The sequence below is a fragment of the Oncorhynchus keta genome, chromosome 12, assembly GCF_023373465.1.
Source record: "Oncorhynchus keta strain PuntledgeMale-10-30-2019 chromosome 12, Oket_V2, whole genome shotgun sequence".
NCBI lineage: Eukaryota > Metazoa > Chordata > Actinopteri > Salmoniformes > Salmonidae > Oncorhynchus > Oncorhynchus keta.
The window spans coordinates 152,013-175,124 of record NC_068432.1 but is presented as its reverse complement, the minus strand read 5'-3'; the positions used below and the strand labels follow the sequence as shown (position 1 = coordinate 175,124).

At 41.5% G+C, this 23,112-nt stretch overlaps 1 protein-coding gene across 1 annotated transcript; it reads left to right on the top strand.

Annotated features, from left to right (window-relative positions):
* The first annotated feature begins 2,639 nt into the window (after positions 1-2,639).
* On the top strand, positions 2,640-21,952 carry ttc1 (tetratricopeptide repeat domain 1). Its single transcript, XM_035755345.2, has 8 exons — positions 2,640-2,725; positions 14,404-14,992; positions 15,180-15,240; positions 15,327-15,439; positions 15,920-15,956; positions 16,261-16,409; positions 21,081-21,135; positions 21,566-21,952. Exons 2-8 carry the CDS (start codon positions 14,426-14,428, stop codon positions 21,700-21,702), a joined length of 1,119 nt encoding a protein of 372 aa, XP_035611238.1. The 5' UTR covers positions 2,640-2,725; positions 14,404-14,425; the 3' UTR covers positions 21,703-21,952.
* Positions 21,953-23,112: the final 1,160 nt, after the last annotated feature.

Sequence of the window (23,112 nt, the reverse complement as noted above, 5' to 3'; positions counted from 1 at the left end):
TGCAAGCTTTGAATTGAAAGATATTGTAAAATCAAATGCCTTAATTCAGAAATACTACTAATAACGATAATGGATGTTAGCCCTCTTGAAAATATGTAGTCATATTAAAATGTATCAATCTTAATTCAGACAAAAATGATTACTTTACAGCTGGACTATGTGAGGGAGAACGGACCGTTGGAAACGTACAGTATGCCACTCCATTTCTCCTACCAATCACTGTACATTCTGTTCAACAGACACAGATAAGACAGCACAGAGGTGATTTCTGTGTAAATAAATGGATTTGTAGTGAATTGTTATTTAGTTTTGATTGCAGAGGTTAAATAAACGTGATTTATGAACGTTCCTGGCTGTTCCTCATCATTTCTCAGTTTCATCATTATAATGAAGGTTATAACACACATATCACCCTCCTTTTAAGGGAATGGGACAAATATTTATGGATAACTTAATAGATCACACATTCCAGTATCAACAGTATTTATTGTGGGTGAACAGCATTCACCAGGTGATAAAGGACCAGAAAATAAGCTCCTTATTAAGTGTGGCATCACTTGTCTGGGTCTTGTGGAATTTGGTAGCCTGAAGTGTTTATAAAACGATGCAAGTAATGATCTGTCTGTTTGATGGCAGCATGAAAGCATAGCAGCAGAGGTCAAGGCATGATGTTTATCATCAGGGTCAAGAACACACTCCTTTGCAAATATGTCCCTAATCCTTTCAGTGATACAGAATACTGTGTACATCATAGAAAATAGATGTTCAGCAGAGAATGTGAGAGAGACATTTTCTATGTCAGCATTCAGCTATAAAGCACTTTTTGAGGATGTATCTGTCCATGTCATTTGATCTCAATAATACCCTTTTCTCCCTCCCAAAATGGCCCCACAACTTGTATAATTTGTACCCAAGATAACAGCATTCGGATTTGTAGAGCAAGTACCATCTCTTATGCATATTTCAGGCTTTTTCTAGCAAATACTAAAAAGTGATCTCAAAGGGATGTTGATGATGAATGTTTTAGCGCTAACTGGGCTACACAAATGAGAAATTACTGAGACAGGGTTTTATCCAGTCAAATAACCTTCTCTCCACTCCATCCAGTTCAACCAAGCCCATTCATTGATTCCAGAGCCCTTAAATAAGAAGAATGAGGGCTAATCTTTACACAGATCGCAGCTAACAACAGCTTTAGAGAATGTTCCCTTAGTCTCATTAACATTTAAGTCGTTTAGCAGCACTCTTATCCAGAGCACACATTTTCATGCTGGTCCCCGTGGGAATCAAACCCACAACCCTGGTGTTGCAAGTGCCATGTTCTACCAGCAGCACGAGATACATCTAATGTTTTCATTGGAATGTTCCTGTGATGTGCAAGGAATGTTTCCAAGAGTCCATTCCCTTAATGTAAAATAGAACTTACCCAGAGCATGGTTACCATGTTCTCAGAACATAAAATAATGTTCTAGACATGTTTCATGGGAACGTTCCAAAAGCAATTATCGACTTTTCTGTGGGGTAGAAAACCTAACTCCTCTGAACAATGCACTTTTGTAGGTCTGAAACAACTTGATATGTCTAAGCAATAGGGTGAATGCACTTTGAAGTAAATCTGAGTTCTGTTCAAAGTACACTCAAGAAAAACTTGCATTGATCATAGTGGTTCAGGAGTATCATTATAACAGGTTATTATGTGCCAAAACCATTAAACAACTATACAGAAATATCTTACTTGGTTGAAATAAGGAAATGAGAGAATGATGAGAGAATAGTCAAATTAACTGATAACTGACACATACATGGTGGCGTAGCAAGAAGATCTGAGTACTGTAAACCAATAGGTTTGTGAGTTCAAAGCCCAGGTGAGGACATGCTAAATAATAATTACTGTATACATGAACATGCAAAGTGTGTCAAACATGTAAGTTGTGTGTAACACCACGGTGTGAGTATTCATAAACTTGTCAACAGATAAAAAGAGCTGGTAATCAATCAGCGGTTCACCAATCAAGGCCTTGATGTGCTTGACAAAAGTAACAAGGTGTGATGTTTAATGAAATATACCTTTTTTGGACAATGTTTCTTTGAGACCATCAGATTGACATCCTGACAACTGATACACATAAATGTTCTTGCAACATTTCCATGAAACTTGTCTAGAACATTAATATCTTGTATTGTGAGAACAATGGCATCCATGTCCTGTGTATGTTTGGTGGGACGTTGAGGGAATATTCTCCTAACTGGACACATGAATGTTCTTGCAATGTCCCATATAACACATCTAGAACATTGATGTAGTATATTCTGTGAACATTGCAAACACGTTCTAAATCAGTTCTGCTTGACATTGAGGGAATGTTCACCCAACTTTAACACCAACATATTATAATATTCTTGCTAACATAGATAGAACACTCGAACATTAGAGTAACATTACAAAAACGCTTTCTCTCCCTAGAATTGTTAGCTGGATTTCTGAAAGGCACGTTTGAGAGAGGTTAATTCATGAATTAGTCGGTTTTTAATGGTTTTCTTCAGGGTGAAACCAAATAATAATTCTGTAACGAAACAGAGAGTATTTATGTGAAACATTCATTAAGGCAAGTGTTTCCTTAATTAATGACTACATGTCCCAGGGTTCCTCGGGGTCGTAACCCTTATGTGATTGGATAAGCAAGCGGAAGCATTGTTTACAGAGGAAACGTCATCGTGAGTAGAGGTAGGACTGTACTAAATCCTAAATATGCAATATTATACTCCTTAACGAACCTTTGTAAAATATATATATATGTTTACGATGGTGAAGAAGTAGTTTAGCTTCAAGTATTGAAATGTATATAAAGAAAACATAATTCAAATGTCAAAATATGTATAATTTGGGTCTGTAACTGTTAGGTAGCATTATGCTAGCTAGCTAACGCATGAATTTAGCTGACTAGCTAGCAAGCTAACGTTAGCTTTATCGCTGAAGTAAAGCAGAATATTGTAGTTTTGTAGCGAACGTAGTAGCTAGAAGTAAAAAAAAAAGTGTCCATGCCTCTAGATTCGTGTTAGAGAGGGAGCTGACATCAAGAGGCTTAAACGGCGGTGATACATTGCCTTCAGAGTATTCCCACCCCTTGATTTATTCCGCAATTGTTGATACAGCCTGGATTCAAATTGGTTTAAATACATTTCTCACCAATCTACACACAATACCCCATAATGACAAAGTGAATACACGTTTTTAGAAATGTTAGCAAATTTAATGAAAATTAAATACAGAAAGAATACATTAACATAAGTACTCACACCCCTGAGTCAATACTTTGTAGAATCACCTTTGGCAGTGATTACAGCAGTTTGTCTTTCTGGCTAAGTGTAAGAGCTTTACACACCTGGATTGTGCAACATTTGCCCATTTATTCTTTTCAAAATGATTTAAGCTCTGTCAAATTGGTTGTTGACCATTGCTAGACAACCATTTTCAGGTCTTGCCATAGATTTTCAAGTAAATTTAAGTCAAAACTGTAACTCGGCCACTCGGGAACATTCACTGTCTTCTTGGTAGGCAACTCCAGTGTAGATTTGGCCTTGTTTTTAGATTATTGTACAGCTGAAAGGGGACTTCATCTCCCAGTGTCTGGTGGAAAGCAGACTGAACCTGGTTTTCCTGTAGGATTTTGCCTGTGCTTAGCTCCATTGTTTTAGTTTTTTTATCCTGAAAAACTCCTCAGTCCTTAATGATTACAAGCGTACCCGTTACATGATGCAGCCACCACTATGCTTGAAAATATGGAGTGGGATACTCAGTAATGTGTTATATTGGATTTAACCCAAACATAACACTTTGTATTTAGGACAAGATGTTAATTCAATCAATAAAGCCCTTTTTACATCAGCAGATGTCACAAAGTGCTATACAGAAACCCAGCAATGCAGATGTAGAAGCATGATGGCTAGAGAACTCCCTAAAAAGGCAGAAACCTAGGAAGAAACCTAGGGAGGAACCAGGCTCAGAGGGGTGTGCCGGGTGGAGATTATAAGAGTACGTGGCCATTTAAGGACAGATTGTTCTTCAAGATATTCATAGATGACCAGCAGTATCAAATAATCACAGCGGTTGTAGAGGGTGCAACAGGTCTGTACCTCAGGAGTAAATGTCAGTTGGCTTTTCATAGCCGAGCATTCAGAGGTCGAGACAGCATGTGCGGTAGAGAGTCGAAAACAGCCGGGAAAAGGTAGCACGTCCGTTGAACGGGTCAGGGTTTCCTAGCTGCAGGTAGAACAGTTGAAACTGTAGCAGTAGCATGACCAGGTGGACTGGGGACAGCCAGGAGTCATCAGGCCAGGTAGTCCTGAGGCATGATCCTAGGGCTCAGGTCCTCCAGGAGTGGAGGGAGAGAGAGATAAATAGAGGGAGCATGCTTAAATTCACACAGGACACTTGATAAGACATGATAATTACACCAGATATAACAGACTGACCGTAGCCCCCCGGCACATAGACTATTGGCAGTATATAACCCCACTAGAGGGATATCGTCAGACCACCAATTTACTACTCTGAGACGAGGCTGAGTATAGCCCATGAAGATCTCCACCGCACAAGCCTGAGGGGGTGCAAAACCGGACAGGAAGATTACATCTGTGACTCAACCCACTCAAGTCACGCACCTCTCCTAGGGACGGCAAGGCAGAGCACTAGTAAGCCAGTGACTCAGGCTGCGTAATAGGGTCAGAGACAGAGAATCCCAGTGGAGAGAGCCGGCCAGGCAGAGACAGCAAGGGCAGTTCGTCTCTCCAGTGCCTTGCTGTTCACCTTCGTACCCATGGGCCAGACTACACTCAATCATAGGACCTACTGAAGAGATGAGTCTTCAGTAAAGACTTAAAGCATGAGACAGAGTGTCTTGTGACCGTAGCGTACGTGTAGGTATGTACGGCGGGACCAAATTGGGGAGATAGGTAGGATCAAGCAAATGTAATGCTTTATAGCAGTAAAACATTGAAATCAGCCCTAGCCTTAACAGGAAGCCAATGTAGAGAGGCTAACTGGAGTAATATGAATTTTTTTGGGGTTCTAGTCAGGATTCTAGCAGCCGTGTTTAGCACTAACTGAAGTTTATATAACCGGGTAGCTGGAGAGTAGAGCATTGCAATAGTAAAATTAACAAAAGCATGGATTAGCTTTTCTGCATAATATTTGGCCAAAATGTTTCTGATTTTTGCCATGTTAAGAAGGTGGAGAAAAGCTGTCCTTGAAATATTCTTGATATGTTCGTCAAAAGAGAGATCAGGGTCCAGAGTAACGCTGAGATCTTTCACAAGTTTTATTTGAGACGACTGTACACCATCAAGAATAATTGTCAGATCCATCAGCAGATCTCTTTGTTTCTTGGGACCTAGAACTAGCATCTCTCTTTTGTCCAAGTTTAAAAGTAAAACATTTGATGCCATCCACTTCCTTATGTCTGAAACAGAGACTTCCAGGGTAGGCAACCTTGAGGAACGCCTATTACAATTGATTTGTCAGAGGGCAAATCATCCACAGAGACAAATGGATATCTTTACGACATATAAGATCTAAACCAGGCAAGAACTTGTCTGTGTAGACGATTTAGGGTTTCTAATCTCTCCAAAATAATGTGGTGATCGATGGTGCCAAAAGCAGTACTAATGTCTAGGACCATGAGGACAGATGCAGAGCCTTGGTCTGATGGCATTAAAAGGTAATTTCACACCTTCACGAGTGCAGTCTCAGTGCTATGATGGGATCTAAAACCAGACTGAAGCATTTGGTATACATTATTTGTCTTCGGGAAGGCAGTGAGTTGCTGCGCAACAGCTTTTTCAAAAATGTTTGAAAGGAATGGGAGAGTTGATATAAGCCGATTGGATAGGGAGTCATTTATTATGTTCAACATTGGGGGGCCAAGCACAGGAAGTAGCACTTTCAGATGTTTAGTTGGAATAGGGTCCAGTATGCAGTTTGATGGTTTAGAGGCCATTACTATTTTCATAAATGTGTCAAGAGATACAGAATTAAAAAACTTGAGTGTTTCTGTTGATCCTAGGTCCTGGCAGTTCTGTGCAGACTCGGGGACAACTAAGTTTTGGAGACATACGCCGATTCAAAGTGGAGTCTGTAATTTGCTTTCTAATGATAATGATCTTTTCATCAAAGATGTTCATGAATTTATCACTGCTGAAGTGAAAGCTATCCTCTAATGTTGACTGCTGCTTTTGAGTTATCTTTGCCACAGTATCAAAAATAAATGTTGGATTGTTCTTATTCTCCTCAAATAGGTTGGGAAAATAGGACGCTCGAGCAGCAGTGAGGGCTCTTTGATATTTCACGGTACTGTCGGAAGACTTACAGTTTAGTGGAGCGCCATTTCCGTTCCAATTTTCTGGAGGCTTGCTTCAGGGCTCGAGTATTTTCTGTATACCAGGGTGCAAATTTCTCACGACAATTTTTTTTTTTGAGGGGTGCAACTGCGTCAAGGGTATGATGCAAGGTTAAGTTAAGATCCTCAGTTAGGTGCTTAACTGATTTCTGTTCTCCATCATCCTTAGGTAGGTGGAGGGAGTCTGGAAGTGCATCTAGGAATCTTTGGGTTGGGGTTTGAGCAGATTATTTGTTGCGATTGCAAACGTAATAAAATGGTGGTCCGATTGTCCAGGGTTATGAGGAAAAACATTTAGATCTACAATATTTATTCCACGGGACAAAACGAGATCCGGGTATGACTGTGGCAATGAGTACAGTAGGTCTGGATGACATGTTGGACAAAACCCACTGAGTCGATAATGACTCCGAAAGCCTTTTTGAGTGGGTCTGTGGACATTTCCATGTGAATATTAAAGTCCAAATGTTTTTATGTTACCTGCCGATAGGTCTGATAGGAATTCAGGGGAACTCGGTGAGGAATGTTGTATACGGCCCAGGAGTCCTGTAAACAGTAACTATAAGTAGGCTGCATAGATTCCATGACTAGATGCTCAAAAAATGAAAACGCAGTCATTTTCTATTTTTGTAAATTGAAATTTGCTGCTGTCCATAAATGTTAGCAACACCTCCACCTTTGCAGGATGCACAGTGGATATGGTCACTAGTGTAACCAGGAGGAGAGGCTTCAATTAACACAGTACATTCATCAGGCCTGAGCCATATTTCAGTCAGGCCAATCACATCAAGATTATGATCAGTGATTAGTTAATTGACCGACTTCTTTGGAAGTGAGGGATCTAACATTAAGTAACACTATTTTGAGATGTCAATCTCAATAATGACAAGAATGGAAGAAGTCTTTATTCCAGTGAGATTTTGAGGGCGAACACAGCCATGTTTGTTTTGTTTAGCCTAGATCGAGGCACAGACACAGTCTCAATGGGGATAGTTTAGCTGACTACACTGACTGTGCTAGTGGCAGACTCTAAGCTGGCAGGCTGGCTATCTCATTGTGGCGCTAGAGGAGTTCGAGCCCTGTCTATGTTCATAGATAAGATGAGAGCACCCCTCCAGCTAGGATGGAGTCTATCACTCCTCAGCAGGCCATGGTCCTGTTTGTGGGTGCTTCCCAGAAAGAGGGCCTTTCTTTTGGGAGGGGCAGAAAACAGTTTTCAACCATGGGATAAAGTTGTGAGACTGTAGAGCTGATCAGGCCACTAACTGGCAGGGGGCCAGAGACAATTACTCGATGCCGACACATCTTTCTAGCTGATTTACATGCTGAAGACTGTGTTGGACTTGGTGACCTTTAACTGTTTCATCCTAACATCGTTGGTTCAGACGTGGATAACAATAACCCTATACTTTCTACACTCGCCAGTTTTAGCCTTAGCCAGTACCATCTTCAGCTTAGCCTTTACGCTGGTAGGTCTGCCCCCTGGTAAACAGTGAATGATTGCTGGATGATTCTTTTTTTTCCTTTTTTTTTTTTACCCCATTTTCTCCCCAATTTCGTGGTATCCAATTGTTTAGTAGCTACTATCTTGTCTCATCACTACAACTCCCGTACGGGCTCGGGAGAGACGAAGGTTGAAAGTCATGCGTCCTCCGATACATAACCCAACCAAGCCGCACTGCTTCTTAACACAGCGCGCATCCAACCTGGAAGCCAGCCGCACCAATGTGTCGGAGGAAACACTGTGCACCTGGCAACATTGGTTAGCGCGCACTGCGCCCGGCCCGCCACAGGAGTCGACGATGCTAGGCCAATTGTGCGTCGCCCCACGGACCTCCCGGTCGCGGCCGGTTACGACAGAGCAAACCCAGAGTTTCTGATGGCACAGCTGGCGCTGCAGTACAGCACTCTTAACCACTGCACCACCCGGGAGGCCCCTGGATGATTATTTTTAAGTCAAATATTGCGGGTAATGAAGTTGCCAATGATTAGGGTTTTCAGTTTGTTAGAGCTAATGGTGGGAGGCTTCGGCGACCCAGACCCATAGCGGGTGGAGGAGAAACCTGAGAGGGCTCACCCTCTGACTCCATCTCGTTGCTTAATGGGGAGAACCGGTTGAACGTTTCTGTCGGCTGAATGAGCAACACCGGGTTGAGCAGGGCGGAACACTCGAGTCTGTAATCCGAGCGTTCTTTGCCACATTTTTTGACAGTATTACATTAGCGCCTTGTTGCAAACAGGATGCGTGTTTTGGAATATTTTGATTCTGTACAATCTTCTATCTTTTCACTGTGTAAATCAGGTTAGTATTGTGGGGTAACTACAGTGTTGTTGATCCATCCTCAGTTATCTCCTATCACAGCCATTAAACTCTGTCACCGTGGGTCTCCTGGTGAAATCACTGAGCGGTTTCCTTCCTCTCCGGCAACTGAGTTAGGAAGGACGCCTTTATCTTTGTAGTGACTGGGTGTATTGATACAACATCCAAAGTGTAGTTAATAACTTCACCATGCTCAAAGAGATTTTCAATGTCTACTTTGGATTAGTTTTACTAATAGGTGCCTTGTGGTTGAATCTGTGTTTGAAATTCACTGCTCAACTGAGCTGAGGGACCTGTGTGTGGTACATAGATGAGGAAGTCATTCAACACTCATGTTAAACACTATTATTGTACACAGAGTCTATGCAACATATTATGTGACTTGTTAAGCACATTTCTACTCCTGAACTTATTTAGGCTTGCCATGACAAAGGAGTTGAATACTTATTGACTCAATACATTTCAGCTTTTCATTTTTAATTCATTTGTAAAACTTTTTTTTTTTAAATCCACTTTGACATTATGGGGTATTGTGTGTCGTAGGCCAGTGACAAAATCTACATTTGAATCCATTTTAAATTCAGGCTGTAGCACAACAAAATGCGGAAAATGTAAAGGGGACGTGAATACTTCCTGAAGTCACTGTATATGAATGCTTCCATACAGCTGTTACACAGTAGGTAGTGTAAAGCATAGCACAGAGAATGTTCGACCAACCTTTACTTGGCGATACTTCTTCAATTGCTGATTTGGAAGACAAACACGTATTCTAAACTTCCATGTGTAGTTGCAGAGGTTTGTTTGAATTTAGAAAATGTTATGTTATTCAGTTAATTAAAAATATTTATCCATTAAGTAATCCAACAATATGTACGCTGCCATCTCATCTATTTCAAATCTTCTGTTATTGTTTGAGACGGGTGTCCTACCCAAAGAGCAGCATGTCATGATGACACTCGCCTCTCGATCAATGGGAAGATTTAAAAAATACAAGATGGCAGAGTTGGATTACTTAATGGATTGTTTATTTTATTTTATTGAATAACAGATAATTTTCTGAATTCAAACAAACCCCTGCAACTACACATGGAAGTTTAGAAGACGTGTTTGTCTCCAAGTAAAGGTTGGTCAAACATTCTCTGTGCCTTGCCTTACACTACCTACTCTTTAATGTCTGTATGGACGCATTCACATTTCACTGCCATTTCAAAGTGTAGCTGGGTCATTTTCACGAAACTGTCAAAAAAGAATAATAATCCTTGTAATTTTTCCACCCAATTTTCTCTTGATTCACTGCGATGAGTCTGTACTTATCTATATCTTAGTTATAGTTTTTTAAACATCAGATGTTATGTATTTTACCAGCATTTTCACAAAATTCTCATTACCTCAACAGTTTAAAAAAAAGACACAACGCTGCATCCTGCTCTGGCGCCAGTTCTACATTGTGACTTTTTCTCTTCAACAACCTCAAGTGCTTTTTTTGCAAATCTCCTTATTCAGGGGCGCCCGCGATATTCCTCTTTATCAAGCGGCAGCCCAGATCCTGCCGTTCGCGTGCCGTTTTCCTCACACAGTCCACCTGCCCTTCTCCCGACTGGTGACACTATAAAGCTGCCAGTTGGAAGCAAGACGGTTTTTCGTAGCTGTTTAAGTAGTAGATTCTCAAATATCCAAAAATATAAACGCAACATGCAACAATTTTGAATATTTTACTGTTACAGTTCACATAAGGAAATCAGTCAATTGAAATAAATAAATTAGGCCCAAATCTATGGATTCCACATAACTGGGAATACAGATATGCATCTGTTGGTCACAGATACCTTTAAAAAAGGTATGAGAGTGGATCCGAAAACCAGTCATCTTCTCCTTCGCATAGAGTCATTAGGCTGTTGATTGTGGAATGTTGTCCCACTTATCTTCAATGGGTGTGCAAGGTTTCTGGATATTAAGAGAACTGAAAGAAGCTGTTTTACATGTCGATCCAGGGCATCCCAAACATGTTAAATGGGTGACATATCTGGTGATTATGCAGGCCATAGAAGAACTGGGACATTTTCCATTTCCAGGAATTGTGTGCAGATCCTTGTGACATGGGGCCGTTCATGCTGAAACTTTGAGGTGATGGCGGAGGATGAATGGCACGACAATGGGTCTTAAGGATCTCGTCACAGTATCTCTGTGCATTCAAATTGCCATCGATAAAATTGTTTGTTGTCCGTAGCTTATGCCTGCCCATACCATAACCCCACTGCCACCATGTGGCACTGTGTTTAGTGTTGACAGCAAACCGCTCGCCCACACAACGCCATGCACGTGGTCTGTGTTTGTGAGCCTGTTGGACGTACTGCCAAATTCTCTAAAACAATGTTGGAGGTGGCTTACGGTTGAGAAATTAACATTAAATGATCTGTCAACAGTTCTGCTGGACATTCCTGCAGTCAGCATGCCAATTGTATGCTCCCTCAAAACTTGAGACATCTGTGGCATTGTGTTGTGACATTTTAGATTGGCCTTTTATTGTCCCCAGCACGAGGTGTACCCGTGTAATGATCATGCGGTTTAATCGGCTTCTTGATATGCCACATCTGTCAGGTGGATGGATTATCTTGGCAAATGAAAAAATACTCACTAACAGGGATGTAAACAAATTTGTGCACAATATTTGAGAAAATACGATTTTTGTGCGTATGGAAAGTTTCTGGGATCTTTTATTTCGGCTCATGAAACATGGGACCAACACTTTACATGTGGCGTTTTAAATTTTTGTTCAGTGTACAATACTATCATTAAGCTGGAATTGTTTAGGAATGTGAATGGGAAATGTGTGTTCATCGGTATGTCCTAAATTCTGCTCATCACTACTCAAATTACAACATCAGTACTGATTTACCACTCATGTACACTATATATACAAAAGTATGTGAACATCCTTTCAAATGAGTGGATTTGGCTATTTCAGCCACACCCTTTGCTAACCAATGTTTAAAATAGAGCACATGCAATCTCCATAGCCTAACATTGGCAGTAGAATGGCCTTACTGAAAAGCGCAGTTACTTTCAACGTGGCACATCTGGCAGTCCGACGGTCAACTCTTGGTTTGGCGGATGCCTGGAGAACATACCTGCCCCAATGCATAGTGCCAACTGTAATGTTTGGTGGAGGAGGATTTATGTTCTGGGGCTGTTTTTCATGGTTTGCGCTAGGCCCCTTAGTTTCAGTGAAGGGAAATCTTAACGCTACTGCTTACAATGACATTCTAGATGATTCTGTGCTTCCAACTTTGTAGCAACAGTTTATGGAAGGCCCTTTCCTATTTCAGCATGACAATGCCCCCGTGAACAAAGCGAGGTCCATACAGATACGATTTGTTGATCGGTGTGGAAGAACTTGACTGGCCTGCACAAAACCCTGACCTCACCCCCATCGAACACCTTTGGGATGAATTGGAATGCCGACTGCGAGCCAGGCCTAATCGCCCAACATCGGTGCCCGACCTCACTAATGCTCTTGTGGCTGAATGGAAGCAAGTCCCCACAGTAATGTTCAAACATCTAGTGGAAAGCCTTCCCAGAAGAGTTAAAGCTGTTATAGCAGCAAAGGGGGGGACCAACTTCACATTACACATGATTTTGGAATGAGATGTTCCATGAGTAAGTATCCACATATAAGGTTGTGGCGATATCCTGCCATCTGGTGGCGAATAGAAACAATTGCAAAATAAGAACTATTACAAATTGATGGTCCTTGAAAAGAAATACACTACATGACCAAAAGTGTGTGGACACCTGCTTGTCCGAACATCTCATTCCAAAATCATGGGCATTAATATGGAGTTGGTCCCCCCTTTGCTGCTATAATAGCCTCCACTCCTGTTTTTGAGTTGCACCCCCTTTCCCCTCAGAACAGCCTCAATTCGTCAGTTTGTGGACTCTAGAGGGTGTTCCACACTGATGCTGGCCCATGTTGAGCGTGAAAAACCCACCAGCGTTGCAGTTCTTGACTCAAACCGATGCACCTGGCACCTACTACCATACCCTGTTCAAATGCACTTAACCTCTTGCTCCTACCTGACACGCAGGCGTCCCATCTAGACATCTGGAAATGCAAATGCGCTACGCTAAATGCTAATAGTACTAGTTAAAACTCAAACGTTCATTAAAATACACATGCAGGGTATTGAATTAAAGCTACACTCGTTGTGAATCCAGGCAACAAGTCAGATTTTTTAAATGCTTTTCGACGAAAGCATGAGAAGCTATTATCTGATAGCATGTAACACCCCAAAAGACCCGCAGGGGACGTAAACAAAATAATTAGCATAGTCGTCGCTACACAAACCGCACAAATAAAATATAAAACATTCATTACCTTTGACCATCTTCTTTGTTGGCACTCCTAGATGTCCCATAATCACTATTGGGTCTTTTATTTCGATTAAATCGGTCCATATATAGCCTAGATATCGATATATGAAGACTGTGTGATAAACGAAAAAAAATAGCGTCTTATAACGTAACGTCATTTTTTAAAATTAAAAACGGCGACGATAAACTTTCACAAAACACTTCGAAATACTTTTGTAATGCAACTTTAGGTATTAGTAAACGTTAATAAGCGATTAAATTGATCACGAGGCGATGTATATTCTATAGCTGTCCGTCTGGAAATAATGTCCGGGTAAATCTCAACCAAAATATCCCGTCGGAGACCGGAAGAACTGTGCTGCCTTGCGTCTGTTTGACCAAGAAACAAATAGTAGGCAAATGACAAGGCTCTAGACATCGTGTGGAAGCTGTAGGTATGTTGCAACCTCAGCCCCATTAAATGTGGTTCACCTTTATCAATGGGTTCAAGTCGCACATGGATATATTTTTCCATTTTCAGTGATCAGATTTTCCTGCACTTTTCGATGAAACGCACGTTCTGTTATAGTCACAGCCGTGATTTAACCAGTTTTATAAACGTCTGAGTGTTTTCTATCCACACATACTAATCATATGCATATACTATATTCCTGGCATGAGCAGCAGGGCGCTGAAATGTTGCGCGATTTTTAACAGAATGTTCGAAAAAGTAGGGGGTAGGAGTAACAGGTTAAATATTTTCTTGCCCATTCAGCCTCTGAATGGCACACATACACAATCCGTGTCTCAGTTGTCTCCAGGCTTAAAAGTCTTAACCGGTCTCCTCCCCCTTGTTAGGTTCTGAACATATTTCAAGCTAGAATACAGGTGTACATAATGCTTTGTACACTCTGTATTTTGTTTTATTCAAATAAAACATTTCATAACATTACCAGAGAAATTAATCTGGACTCATTTCGGGAATAAGATTTTGGGGTGAACATTTTTTAAATGTGTTAAATGTTCATGTATTTAAAATAAGACACCAAAAACTACACATCTTATTCCTCAGAATGATAGTTGATTTTTATTAGGATGCATCATAGTTTTGTAACTCAATTTTCTACAGACATTTTAAAACTGTTTTAATGAGAATCACCCTGCTAGCTGAGATTTGAGAGCTCGAGGCCACTGCTCTGGCTATCTATGTGAATTATATTATCTCCGGTCACTGGTATCTCAGTGCACTGTGACATAATCTGTCCTTAGATTAAACTGAGATGCAGGTTAAATTGACAGAATGTAGAACTGACTACAACGCCTTCTTCTTATGTGAAGTTCTGTACAGGGAGAAAATTGTATGGATTCCACAGCAGAAAAGGAGTCCGAGGTGCTCCTTGACAAGATGACCAACTCTCTGACCAATGCTATGAGAGTATCCAAACAACATGAATGTCCAGACAGCCAAAGCACAGCAGCCCACAGGGGTACTGAGCAGGAGGACGATGCCTTCTTTGACTGTGAGGAGTCTCTGGATGGAGCAGACGGCTCCATGGGTGACAAGGAAAGGAAGACTGACTGTTCAGAAGCCCCACCGTTATGCCAGGGAGCAGAGGGAGACAGTAAAGAGACAGTCCTATTGAACAACTCACAAAACACAGAGGAAGAACACATCAATGCAGAGTTAGGAGAAGCTGAGATGTCAGGGGTGAGAACGACAATATTGGAAGATAAAGAGGGGGAGAGAGGTGAAGGAATGGAGGAGGAGAAAGAGAGTTGGGATGAGTGCACTGAAGAAGACATGAGTTTGGCAGCTGAAGGGGGAGATTCTGATACTGAACTGAAAGGAGAAGAGAACCCAGCTCCTGAGTTTGACGAGGAGTATCTGAGAGAAGTGGAGAAAGTCCTGACAGAGGAAGAAAAGGAGGTGAATTATATCCTAGTCTAAACATTAGTTTCCTACGACATGTTTCTGTTATAATAATAACTCACCAAAATGCAAGATGCTTTTTTTACAACTTGAAACTCTACAACCATCATTTGGTGCTTAGTAAGTTGACATTGCAAAAGCTCCCCAGCTTTTGTGTTTAATGTTTGTTTCCTTTGTGCCATAGAGCCGCAGAGAGGAGAGCATGACACTAAAGGACAAGGGGAACAGTCAGTTCAAATGTGGAGGTAAGCTGCTGCAGGCTAAACTACTGTAGGACGGCTGTTAGTGGAAACGTGTCCAATAGGCATTGACTGACCCTTTATCTTCCTAGAGCACACTGAGGCAGAGGAGTCTTACACGGCAGCTTTGGGAGTGTGCCCTGTGTGTTACAGCAAGGAGAGGGCTATTCTCTTCTCTAACCGTGCTGCTGCCCGCCTGCACCTGGTAAGACTGATATCAACAATAAACTTAACCAAGTGGGGAATTCTGAGGACCTATCTGAGTTTACCTAGTTGATTGTTATTACCCTCCTGAGGTTTCCTACATTTCTGTTTGTTTTGTCAAAATACCTTCTCAGACGGCTACCTATATAAATTATAACATATGGCTAAAGTGTACCTTTTATGGCACAATTGTCTCGAAGTAAACTATCTTCTACTATTGCGAAGTCATGTGCGCAGTTTAGTGGCGGGGCAAAAAGACACAGAGCTCTTGTGACACCTAGTGGTACTCCACTGTAACTATAGGTTTGAATGGGATCTATGCTCTTGCCTGATTCATTCGAGTCCTATGTGTCAAGATGGGCCATTTGGAGTTGATGATGTCATCTTATAACTTATCTACCCAAAAAGATGTACAACACCTAGACAAATACACAGCAAAATGCAGACTGAGTTTCAATCAAACCTTTTTCCCCGCCAACAGGATAAGAATGAGAAAGCCATTGCTGACTGCACAAAAGGTGAGACTGTTAAATCTGTATGTATTGTAATTCAACCATGTCAGATGATTGAACTGTCTGGTACCTGATGTCCTACTTTACCAGTGTATGGTGTGTGTAGAAAACACACTTCCCACTCCAGAACCCCCCCATGTTTCTACATATTTTCTGTTCACCCAAACCAGGTGTATCCGGTAAAATTGCAGTTGCTATTATCAAAATCACCAACACCAGGTGCAGATTTGGGTGAATTACATTTATTCATACCCATTGCTACGTAACTAGCACTCTGAACATTTGTTTCCTTGTTTTTTTTCACCTACAGCTATAGAGTTGAACCCAAACTACATGCGGGCGATCCTGCGGAGGGCAGAGCTCTATGAGAAAACAGACAAGCTGGATGAGGCTTTGGAAGACTACAAGGCTGCTCTGGAGAAAGACCCAAACCTTCCTGCAGCCAGAGAGGCCTGCATGGTTAGTGGCAAAAACTGGCATTTAACTCAAAGTAACAATTTAGCACTTAAAGGTCACTATTCAGTACATGCACATAGTTATTTTTTAACACTTGGAGAGTACTGTATAAGGATTGGGTTTTACATGTTGTTAGAGTTGCCTTGGATGAAAAAACAAGATTTTGATATGAGGCCCACTTATTTGACAATTTCATTGATCTTGCTCATTCAATAGCTAGGGTTTGAATTAATCATCACTGTTTAACTTGCAATATTGGCAAACTGAAATGGCTTGGACAAAGGTTTTTTTCATCTTTCCATTCTATGAGGCTGTCTGTGCTGGAGTTGGCTGTATCTGTGTCAAGGGTAGATATGTTTTTTTTTGTTCTGAATGAGGCCATGCATAGCAACAGGAGCCAAGCAGCAGCTCTTACTAATGTAGCCATGAGGAGGCGGCTTACACAACACAAGCTCACAGCCTCTGCATCTCAAATGCCACCCTATTACATATATAGTGCACTAAGTAGTAGAGCAGGGACGATAAACCCAAAATTATCCACACCGACTGCTTATTGCAGGCATTTTGTGGCCAATACTAGAGAAATGTGAAGTATGAAATTAAAAAAGTTTGCTAATATAGGTTATTGTTAATGGGACAATTGTTGGCTACAACCATCAAACCAGTAGTAGTAGTAGTTTTAAAATATAATAATAATAACTGGTGCTCGACACTAATGTTATAAATGTATCGTTCTATTTATCATTATCGCATCAATTCAGGCAATTTATCACAATATGGATTTTTGTCCATATTGCCCAGTCCTTTAAAAAAAAAACATGAACCTTTATTTAACTAGGCAAATCAGTTAAGAACAAAATCTTATCATACAATGTCGGGCTACCCTGGCCTAACCCGGACGATGCTGGGCCAATTGTGTGCCGCCCTACGGGTGCGCACAACTGGCCTAGCCTAGTGCACTTTATATGGGATTAGGACCCATTTGGAACGCGGTTGGCACATCTTGGCCTGGCCTGAAACAGAAGAGTAAACCGAGGCAAGGAGAAGACAGATAAAATACGGAGAGGAAGGAGTATAGTGCAATTATTTTCATATGAAACGACACCGGCAGACACTAAATGGTCTCTGCCTAATGTATCTCCTCCGGCCCAAACACACACACACACACGCACACGCACACGTACCCAAGAATCAACTCCACTCCTCCCAACAGCTCCACATTTCCTTTGTTTGGTCTAGAACGGATAATGTGAGATGAGAGCAGTTACAGAGCCTTCAGAAAGTATTCATACCATTTGACTTATTCCACATTTTGTTGTTACTGCATTAATTAAATATATATTTATCTGCCAATCTACACACAATACCCCATAAAGACAGTGAATTGTTTTTTTAGACATTTTCAAATGGATTGATTAAATGAAATACAGAAATATCTCATTTACTCAAGTATTCACAACCCTGAGTCAATACTTTGTAGAAGCACATTTAGCAGCGATTACAGCTGTGAGTGTCTAAGAGTTTTACACACAGATCTGTCAAGTTGGTTGCTGTTCATTGCTAGTTAATGGTTATTTTCAGGTCTTGCCATATATTTTCCAGTAGATTTAAGCCAAAACTCTTAACTCGGCCAGGAACATTCACTGTATTTTTGGTGAGTGTAGATTTGGCCAAGTGTTTTAGGTTATTGTCCTGCTGAAAGGTGAATGCATCTTCCTGTGTCTGGTGGAATGCAGACTGAACTGGGTTTTCCTCTAGGATTTTGCCTGTGCTTAGCTCCATTCCGTTTATTTTTTATCTTCAACTCCCCAGTCCTTAACAATTACAAGCATACCAATATCATGATGCTGCCACCACTATACTTGAAATATGGAGAGTGGTACTCAGTAATGTGCTATGTTTGGGGAAAATCCAATAACAGTTTGTATTCAGGAAGACGGTGAATTGCTTTGCCAATTTTTTTGCAGTATTACTTTAGTGACTTGTCACTCTGTCAATTAGGTTAGTATTGTGGAGTAACTACAGTGTTGTTGATCCATCCTCAGTTTTCTCCTTGCCCAGCACAGCCTTTAAACTCTTAACTGTTTTAAAGCCACCATGGTGAAAACCCTGAGTGGTTTCCTTCTTCTCCAGCAACTGAGTTAGGAAGGACGCCTGTATCTTTGTAGTGACTGGGTGTATTGATACAACATCCAAAGTGTAAATAATAACTTCAACATGCTTAAATAGATATTCAATGTCTGCTTTTTTTCTTCTTTTTTTGCGATCTACCATTAGGTGCCCTTCCTTGTAAGTCATTGAAAAACCTCCCTGGTATTTGTGGTTGAATCTGTGTTTGAAATGTACTGCTCAACTGAGGAACCTTACAGATAACTGTATGGGTGGGGTACAGAGATGAGGTAGTCATTCAAAAATCATAAACGCTTGTTGCACACGGAGTGAGTCCATGCAATTTACTATGTGGCCTTGTGAAGCACATTTTTACTCCTATATATATATATATATATTCAAAAATTGGAACATAATTCCACTATGGGGTATTGTGTGTGTATAGTGAATTTGGAAATTATTCAGACCCTTTGACTTTTTCCACATTTTATTACATTACAGCCTTATTCTAAAATTGATTACATTTCCTTATCAATCTACACACAATACCCCATAATGACAAAGTGAACGCATATTTTTAGAAATGTTTCCAAATTCATAAACTAACAGAAATACCTTATTTACAGAAGTATTCAGACCCTTTACTGTGAGACTTGAAATTGAGCTCAGGTGCATCCTGTGCATCCATCAATCATCCTTTAGATGTTTCTACAACTTGATTGGAGTGACATCTGTGGTATATTCAATTGGACATAAGGTCCCTAAGAACACAGTGGCCTCCATCATTCTTAATTGAAGTTTGGAACCACCAAGTCTTTTCCTAGAGCCTGCCGCCCGACCAAAATGAGCAATCGGGGAGAAGGGCCTTGGTCAGGGAGGTGACCAAGAACCCGATGGTCACTCTGACAGAGCTCCGGAGTTCTTCTGTGGAAATGGGAGAATCTTCCAGAAGGACTACCATCTCTGCAGCACTCCACCAATCAGGAATTTATGGTAGATTGACCAGACGGAAGCCACTCCTCAGTAAAAGGCACATGACAGCCCACTTGGAGTTTGCCAAAAGGCACCTGAACAACTCTCAGACCATGGTGAAACCAAGATCTAACTCTTTGGCCTGAATGCCAAAGCGTCTCGTCTGGAGGAAACCTGGCACCATCCCTACGGTGAGGCATGGTGGTGGCAGCATCATGCTTTGGGGATGTTTTTCAGAGGCAGGTACTGGGAGACTAATCAGGGTCGAGGAAAAGATGAACGGAACAAAGTACAGAGAGATACTTGATTAAAAACCTGCTCCAGAGCTCTCAGGACCTCAGACTGGGGCGAAGATTCTCCTTCCAACAGGATAACGATCCTAAGCACACAGACAAGACAATGCAGGAGTGGCTTAGGGACAAGTCTCTGAATGTCCTTGAGTGCCAGAGCCCGGACTAGAACCCGATAGAACATCCCTGGAGAGACCTGAAAATAGCTGTGCAGTGACGATCCCCATTCAAGCTGACAGAGCTTGAGAGGTTCTGCAGCGAAGAATGGGAGAAACTCCCCAAATACAGGTGTGCCAAGCTTATAGCGTCATACCCAAGAAGACTCGAGGCTGTGATCGCTGCCAAAGGTGCTTCAACAAAGTACTCAGTAAAAGGTCTGAATACTTATGAAAATGTAATATTTGCAAAAATATCTCACCCTGTTTTTGGTTTGTCGTTAGGGGATATTGTGTGTAGATTGAGGGGGGAAAAGCAATTTCCAATTTTCTAATCCATTTTAGAATAAGGCTGTAATGTAACAAAATGTGGAAATAGTCCAGGGGTATGAATACTTTCCGAATGCACTGAAGGCCAGTGAGGAGAAATCTCAATTGAATCCATTTTAAATTCCGATTCAAACACAACAAAATGTGGGAAAAGTTAAGGGGTGTGAATACTTTCTGAAGGCACTGTATGTCATTGGAAGCATGCTGTATAGACCAGCACCCTAGATATAATATGCCAATAATTACAAAGCAAAGAAAAGGGGTCCTTCTGACCTGAGGTGGATAATGAGATATTACTGTGATGGATTGAGGGGAAAAAACCTGTGGGGCGGCCTAGTGGTTAGAGCATTGGGCCAGTAACCGAAAGGTTGCCGGATCGAATCCCCGAGCTGACAAGGTAAAATCTGTCGTTCTGCCCCTGAGCAAGGCAGGTAACCCACTGTTCCCCGGGTGCCGAAGACGTGGATGTTGATTAAGGCAGCCCCCCGCACCTCTGGTTAAATGCGGTAGACACATTTCAGTTGGTGTTCAGTTGTACAACTGACTAGGTATCCCCCTTTCCCACTACATCTGAGGTTACTAGCTCTAGTCCAGGGGTTAATGCAATAGTCCCACCACAGTGATGTTGTCAAGACAACCAGGGGGTAAAGTAGTAACACCATGTCCTTGACGTTCTAATCCAAACAGGTAAAGGTAGTGAGATCAGAGGGAGCTAAATCATATCTGATGTGCACTGTTGTGTGTGTGAAATGTTGGGGCCACAGAATAGTAACCAGCCACCTTGACTGACTGACTCTCTTTCTCTCTCCTCCATACAGCGGCTTCCACAACAGATCCACGAGCGAAATGAGAAGCTGAAGGAAGAGATGATGGGTATGAGACATTTTTGTATTTTTCACCTACTGCTTTTCTAGATTAGATTGCACCCCCAGGGGAACGTTTCAAAAGGCTAGAGACTAAAGTACATTCACTGACCAGCAAGAAACATTGAACGGTGCACTGTGATATGTTATATCAGATTGTTCGCAAGTGAGGGTGGCCGCAACATGCCGTGGCAGTTTTAGGGTGGTTCTGTTCCATCATGGTCACCTATAATGTTGTGTGGATCCAGCTGTTACTCACTAGGCTGGGAGTGGTAAACCAAAAAGCAGTGTGTTGGGAGGAAGGAGAAAGGTTGTTTAATAATACGGACCTAAATGGAAATGTTTTCATATGTTATTGGTCATTTTATTTGTTTTCATCACAATTTTTGTCATAATTTAGCCTTCGTGTCTTTTGCCTTACCCTGTCTGTTTGTCCATAGGCAAGCTGAAGGACTTGGGCAATATGTTCCTACGGCCTTTTGGCCTGTCCACCTCAAACTTCCAAGTGAACCAGGATACAGGCACTGGATCCTACTCCGTCAACTTTGTTCAGAGTCCAAATAACAACAACAGATAACAGCATGACAAGCCAGTCTGAGAGATGGTCTTCCATCCCCAGAGCTAAAAGACTGACACTCAGGACCCTCCACCGGTGTGTCAGAAGTCTGAGTGGGATCCGTTTGAAATCCATACGACAAATTAGTCTTTCATGGTTAAATAAGATGTTATTGTGTGTGCATTTGTGTGTGTGTGTGAGAGAGTGTACTGTCTTAACAGTCAACTGTGTTTCCTAAGGGTATAGCCATTAAATGATCAATGACTGTTTACTTTGCTGCGTTGTCCTTGTTTTTATATGGCGCTATTTCCTTTGCCACTTCTTTGATGTCAGGATGTGAGGATTGAAAGTGTCATTGGCCCCATAAATGTTATACTGATGTACAACACATTTGACAACTTCTGAAGAATATCTGTGGTATCACACCTTTTTGACAAATGGGTTGTACATCAGTTGTACAACCTCAGTGTGTACAGGGCCAGAGTGTAGTTGTTAAATTGTGTTGAAAAGATTAACTACTCTGTGTAGGCCTTTTTCATTGGCTTATATATTCAGAGGATATTCATATTGGTGTCAAATGGTGAATTGCAGTACAATATAGAAAAACACACCAAGTACAAAGGCAAAAAGCAGATTTACTGATTTTAGGAGATATACAGTAATTACAAAACAGGATTTCCCACATCCACCAGTCTGTTAAGTCAAGACATTAATAGATTGTATCAAAACGCATACATGTACACGAGATGGCGAGAGATGAGCCACAGCTGATTCAGTCACTGTGGCTCTCTTCAGCTGCTCCTGACTGACTTGACCATGTGTTTGTTTCCCTTTGGGAATCCCCAATCCAGCCTGTGACCTCCCAATCGGTCCAGTCAACTGGCTCTGCTTGTCTTGAAGTGAGGAGGAAAGTCAGGTAGGAATAGTGTGGTTTTAACCCTAGAGAGTGACTGAATAGGGACATCTGGCAAGGAAAATGACATGTACGCTTAAATCTGCACATAAAATGTCATGTCATCGAAAAAATCTGTGCTGGATGAGGGGGGCTTCAGCGTTAGCGTGATTGAAATATAAAGGCAATGTTCCCGCGTTAGTGGAGACTGCATTCGCCGTTAAACACTGCATAATGTCGGCTCATAAGGATATTACCTTTACATTTCTTACGCTTTAGTGAAGCCGATTGAATAGAGCCCTACAGGACCCTGACTGGGGGAGCGTGATATCTTTGATTTTCTGTTTCTGCCAGTCAATTGTAGATTACACACTTAAGTACTGCATCTCCCCAGGAACAGTCTAGACATTTGGAGTTGTTCAGCTAACTCCTGTTCTTTAAGGCTGCTTGTAGCTCAGCGGGTAGCTTACTGTGGAACAACAGGAGCTGGTGTAAGGTTGGGGCAGACTGAAGCCCCGTTTATACCTGGTGCTGATATT

What these genes read in the sequence shown, in the direction of transcription:
- ttc1 (XM_035755345.2), top strand. Translation starts at nt 14,426, where the DNA reads ATGGATTCCACAGCAGAAAAGGAGTCCGAGGTGCTCCTTGACAAGATG. An exon ending in CTGCTGCCCGCCTGCACCTG is followed by an intron (nt 15,440 to 15,919) that starts GTAAGACTGATA and finishes CCCCGCCAACAG; the next exon opens with GATAAGAATGAGAAAGCCAT. An exon ending in GCTGAAGGAAGAGATGATGG is followed by an intron (nt 21,136 to 21,565) that starts GTATGAGACATT and finishes GTTTGTCCATAG; the next exon opens with GCAAGCTGAAGGACTTGGGC.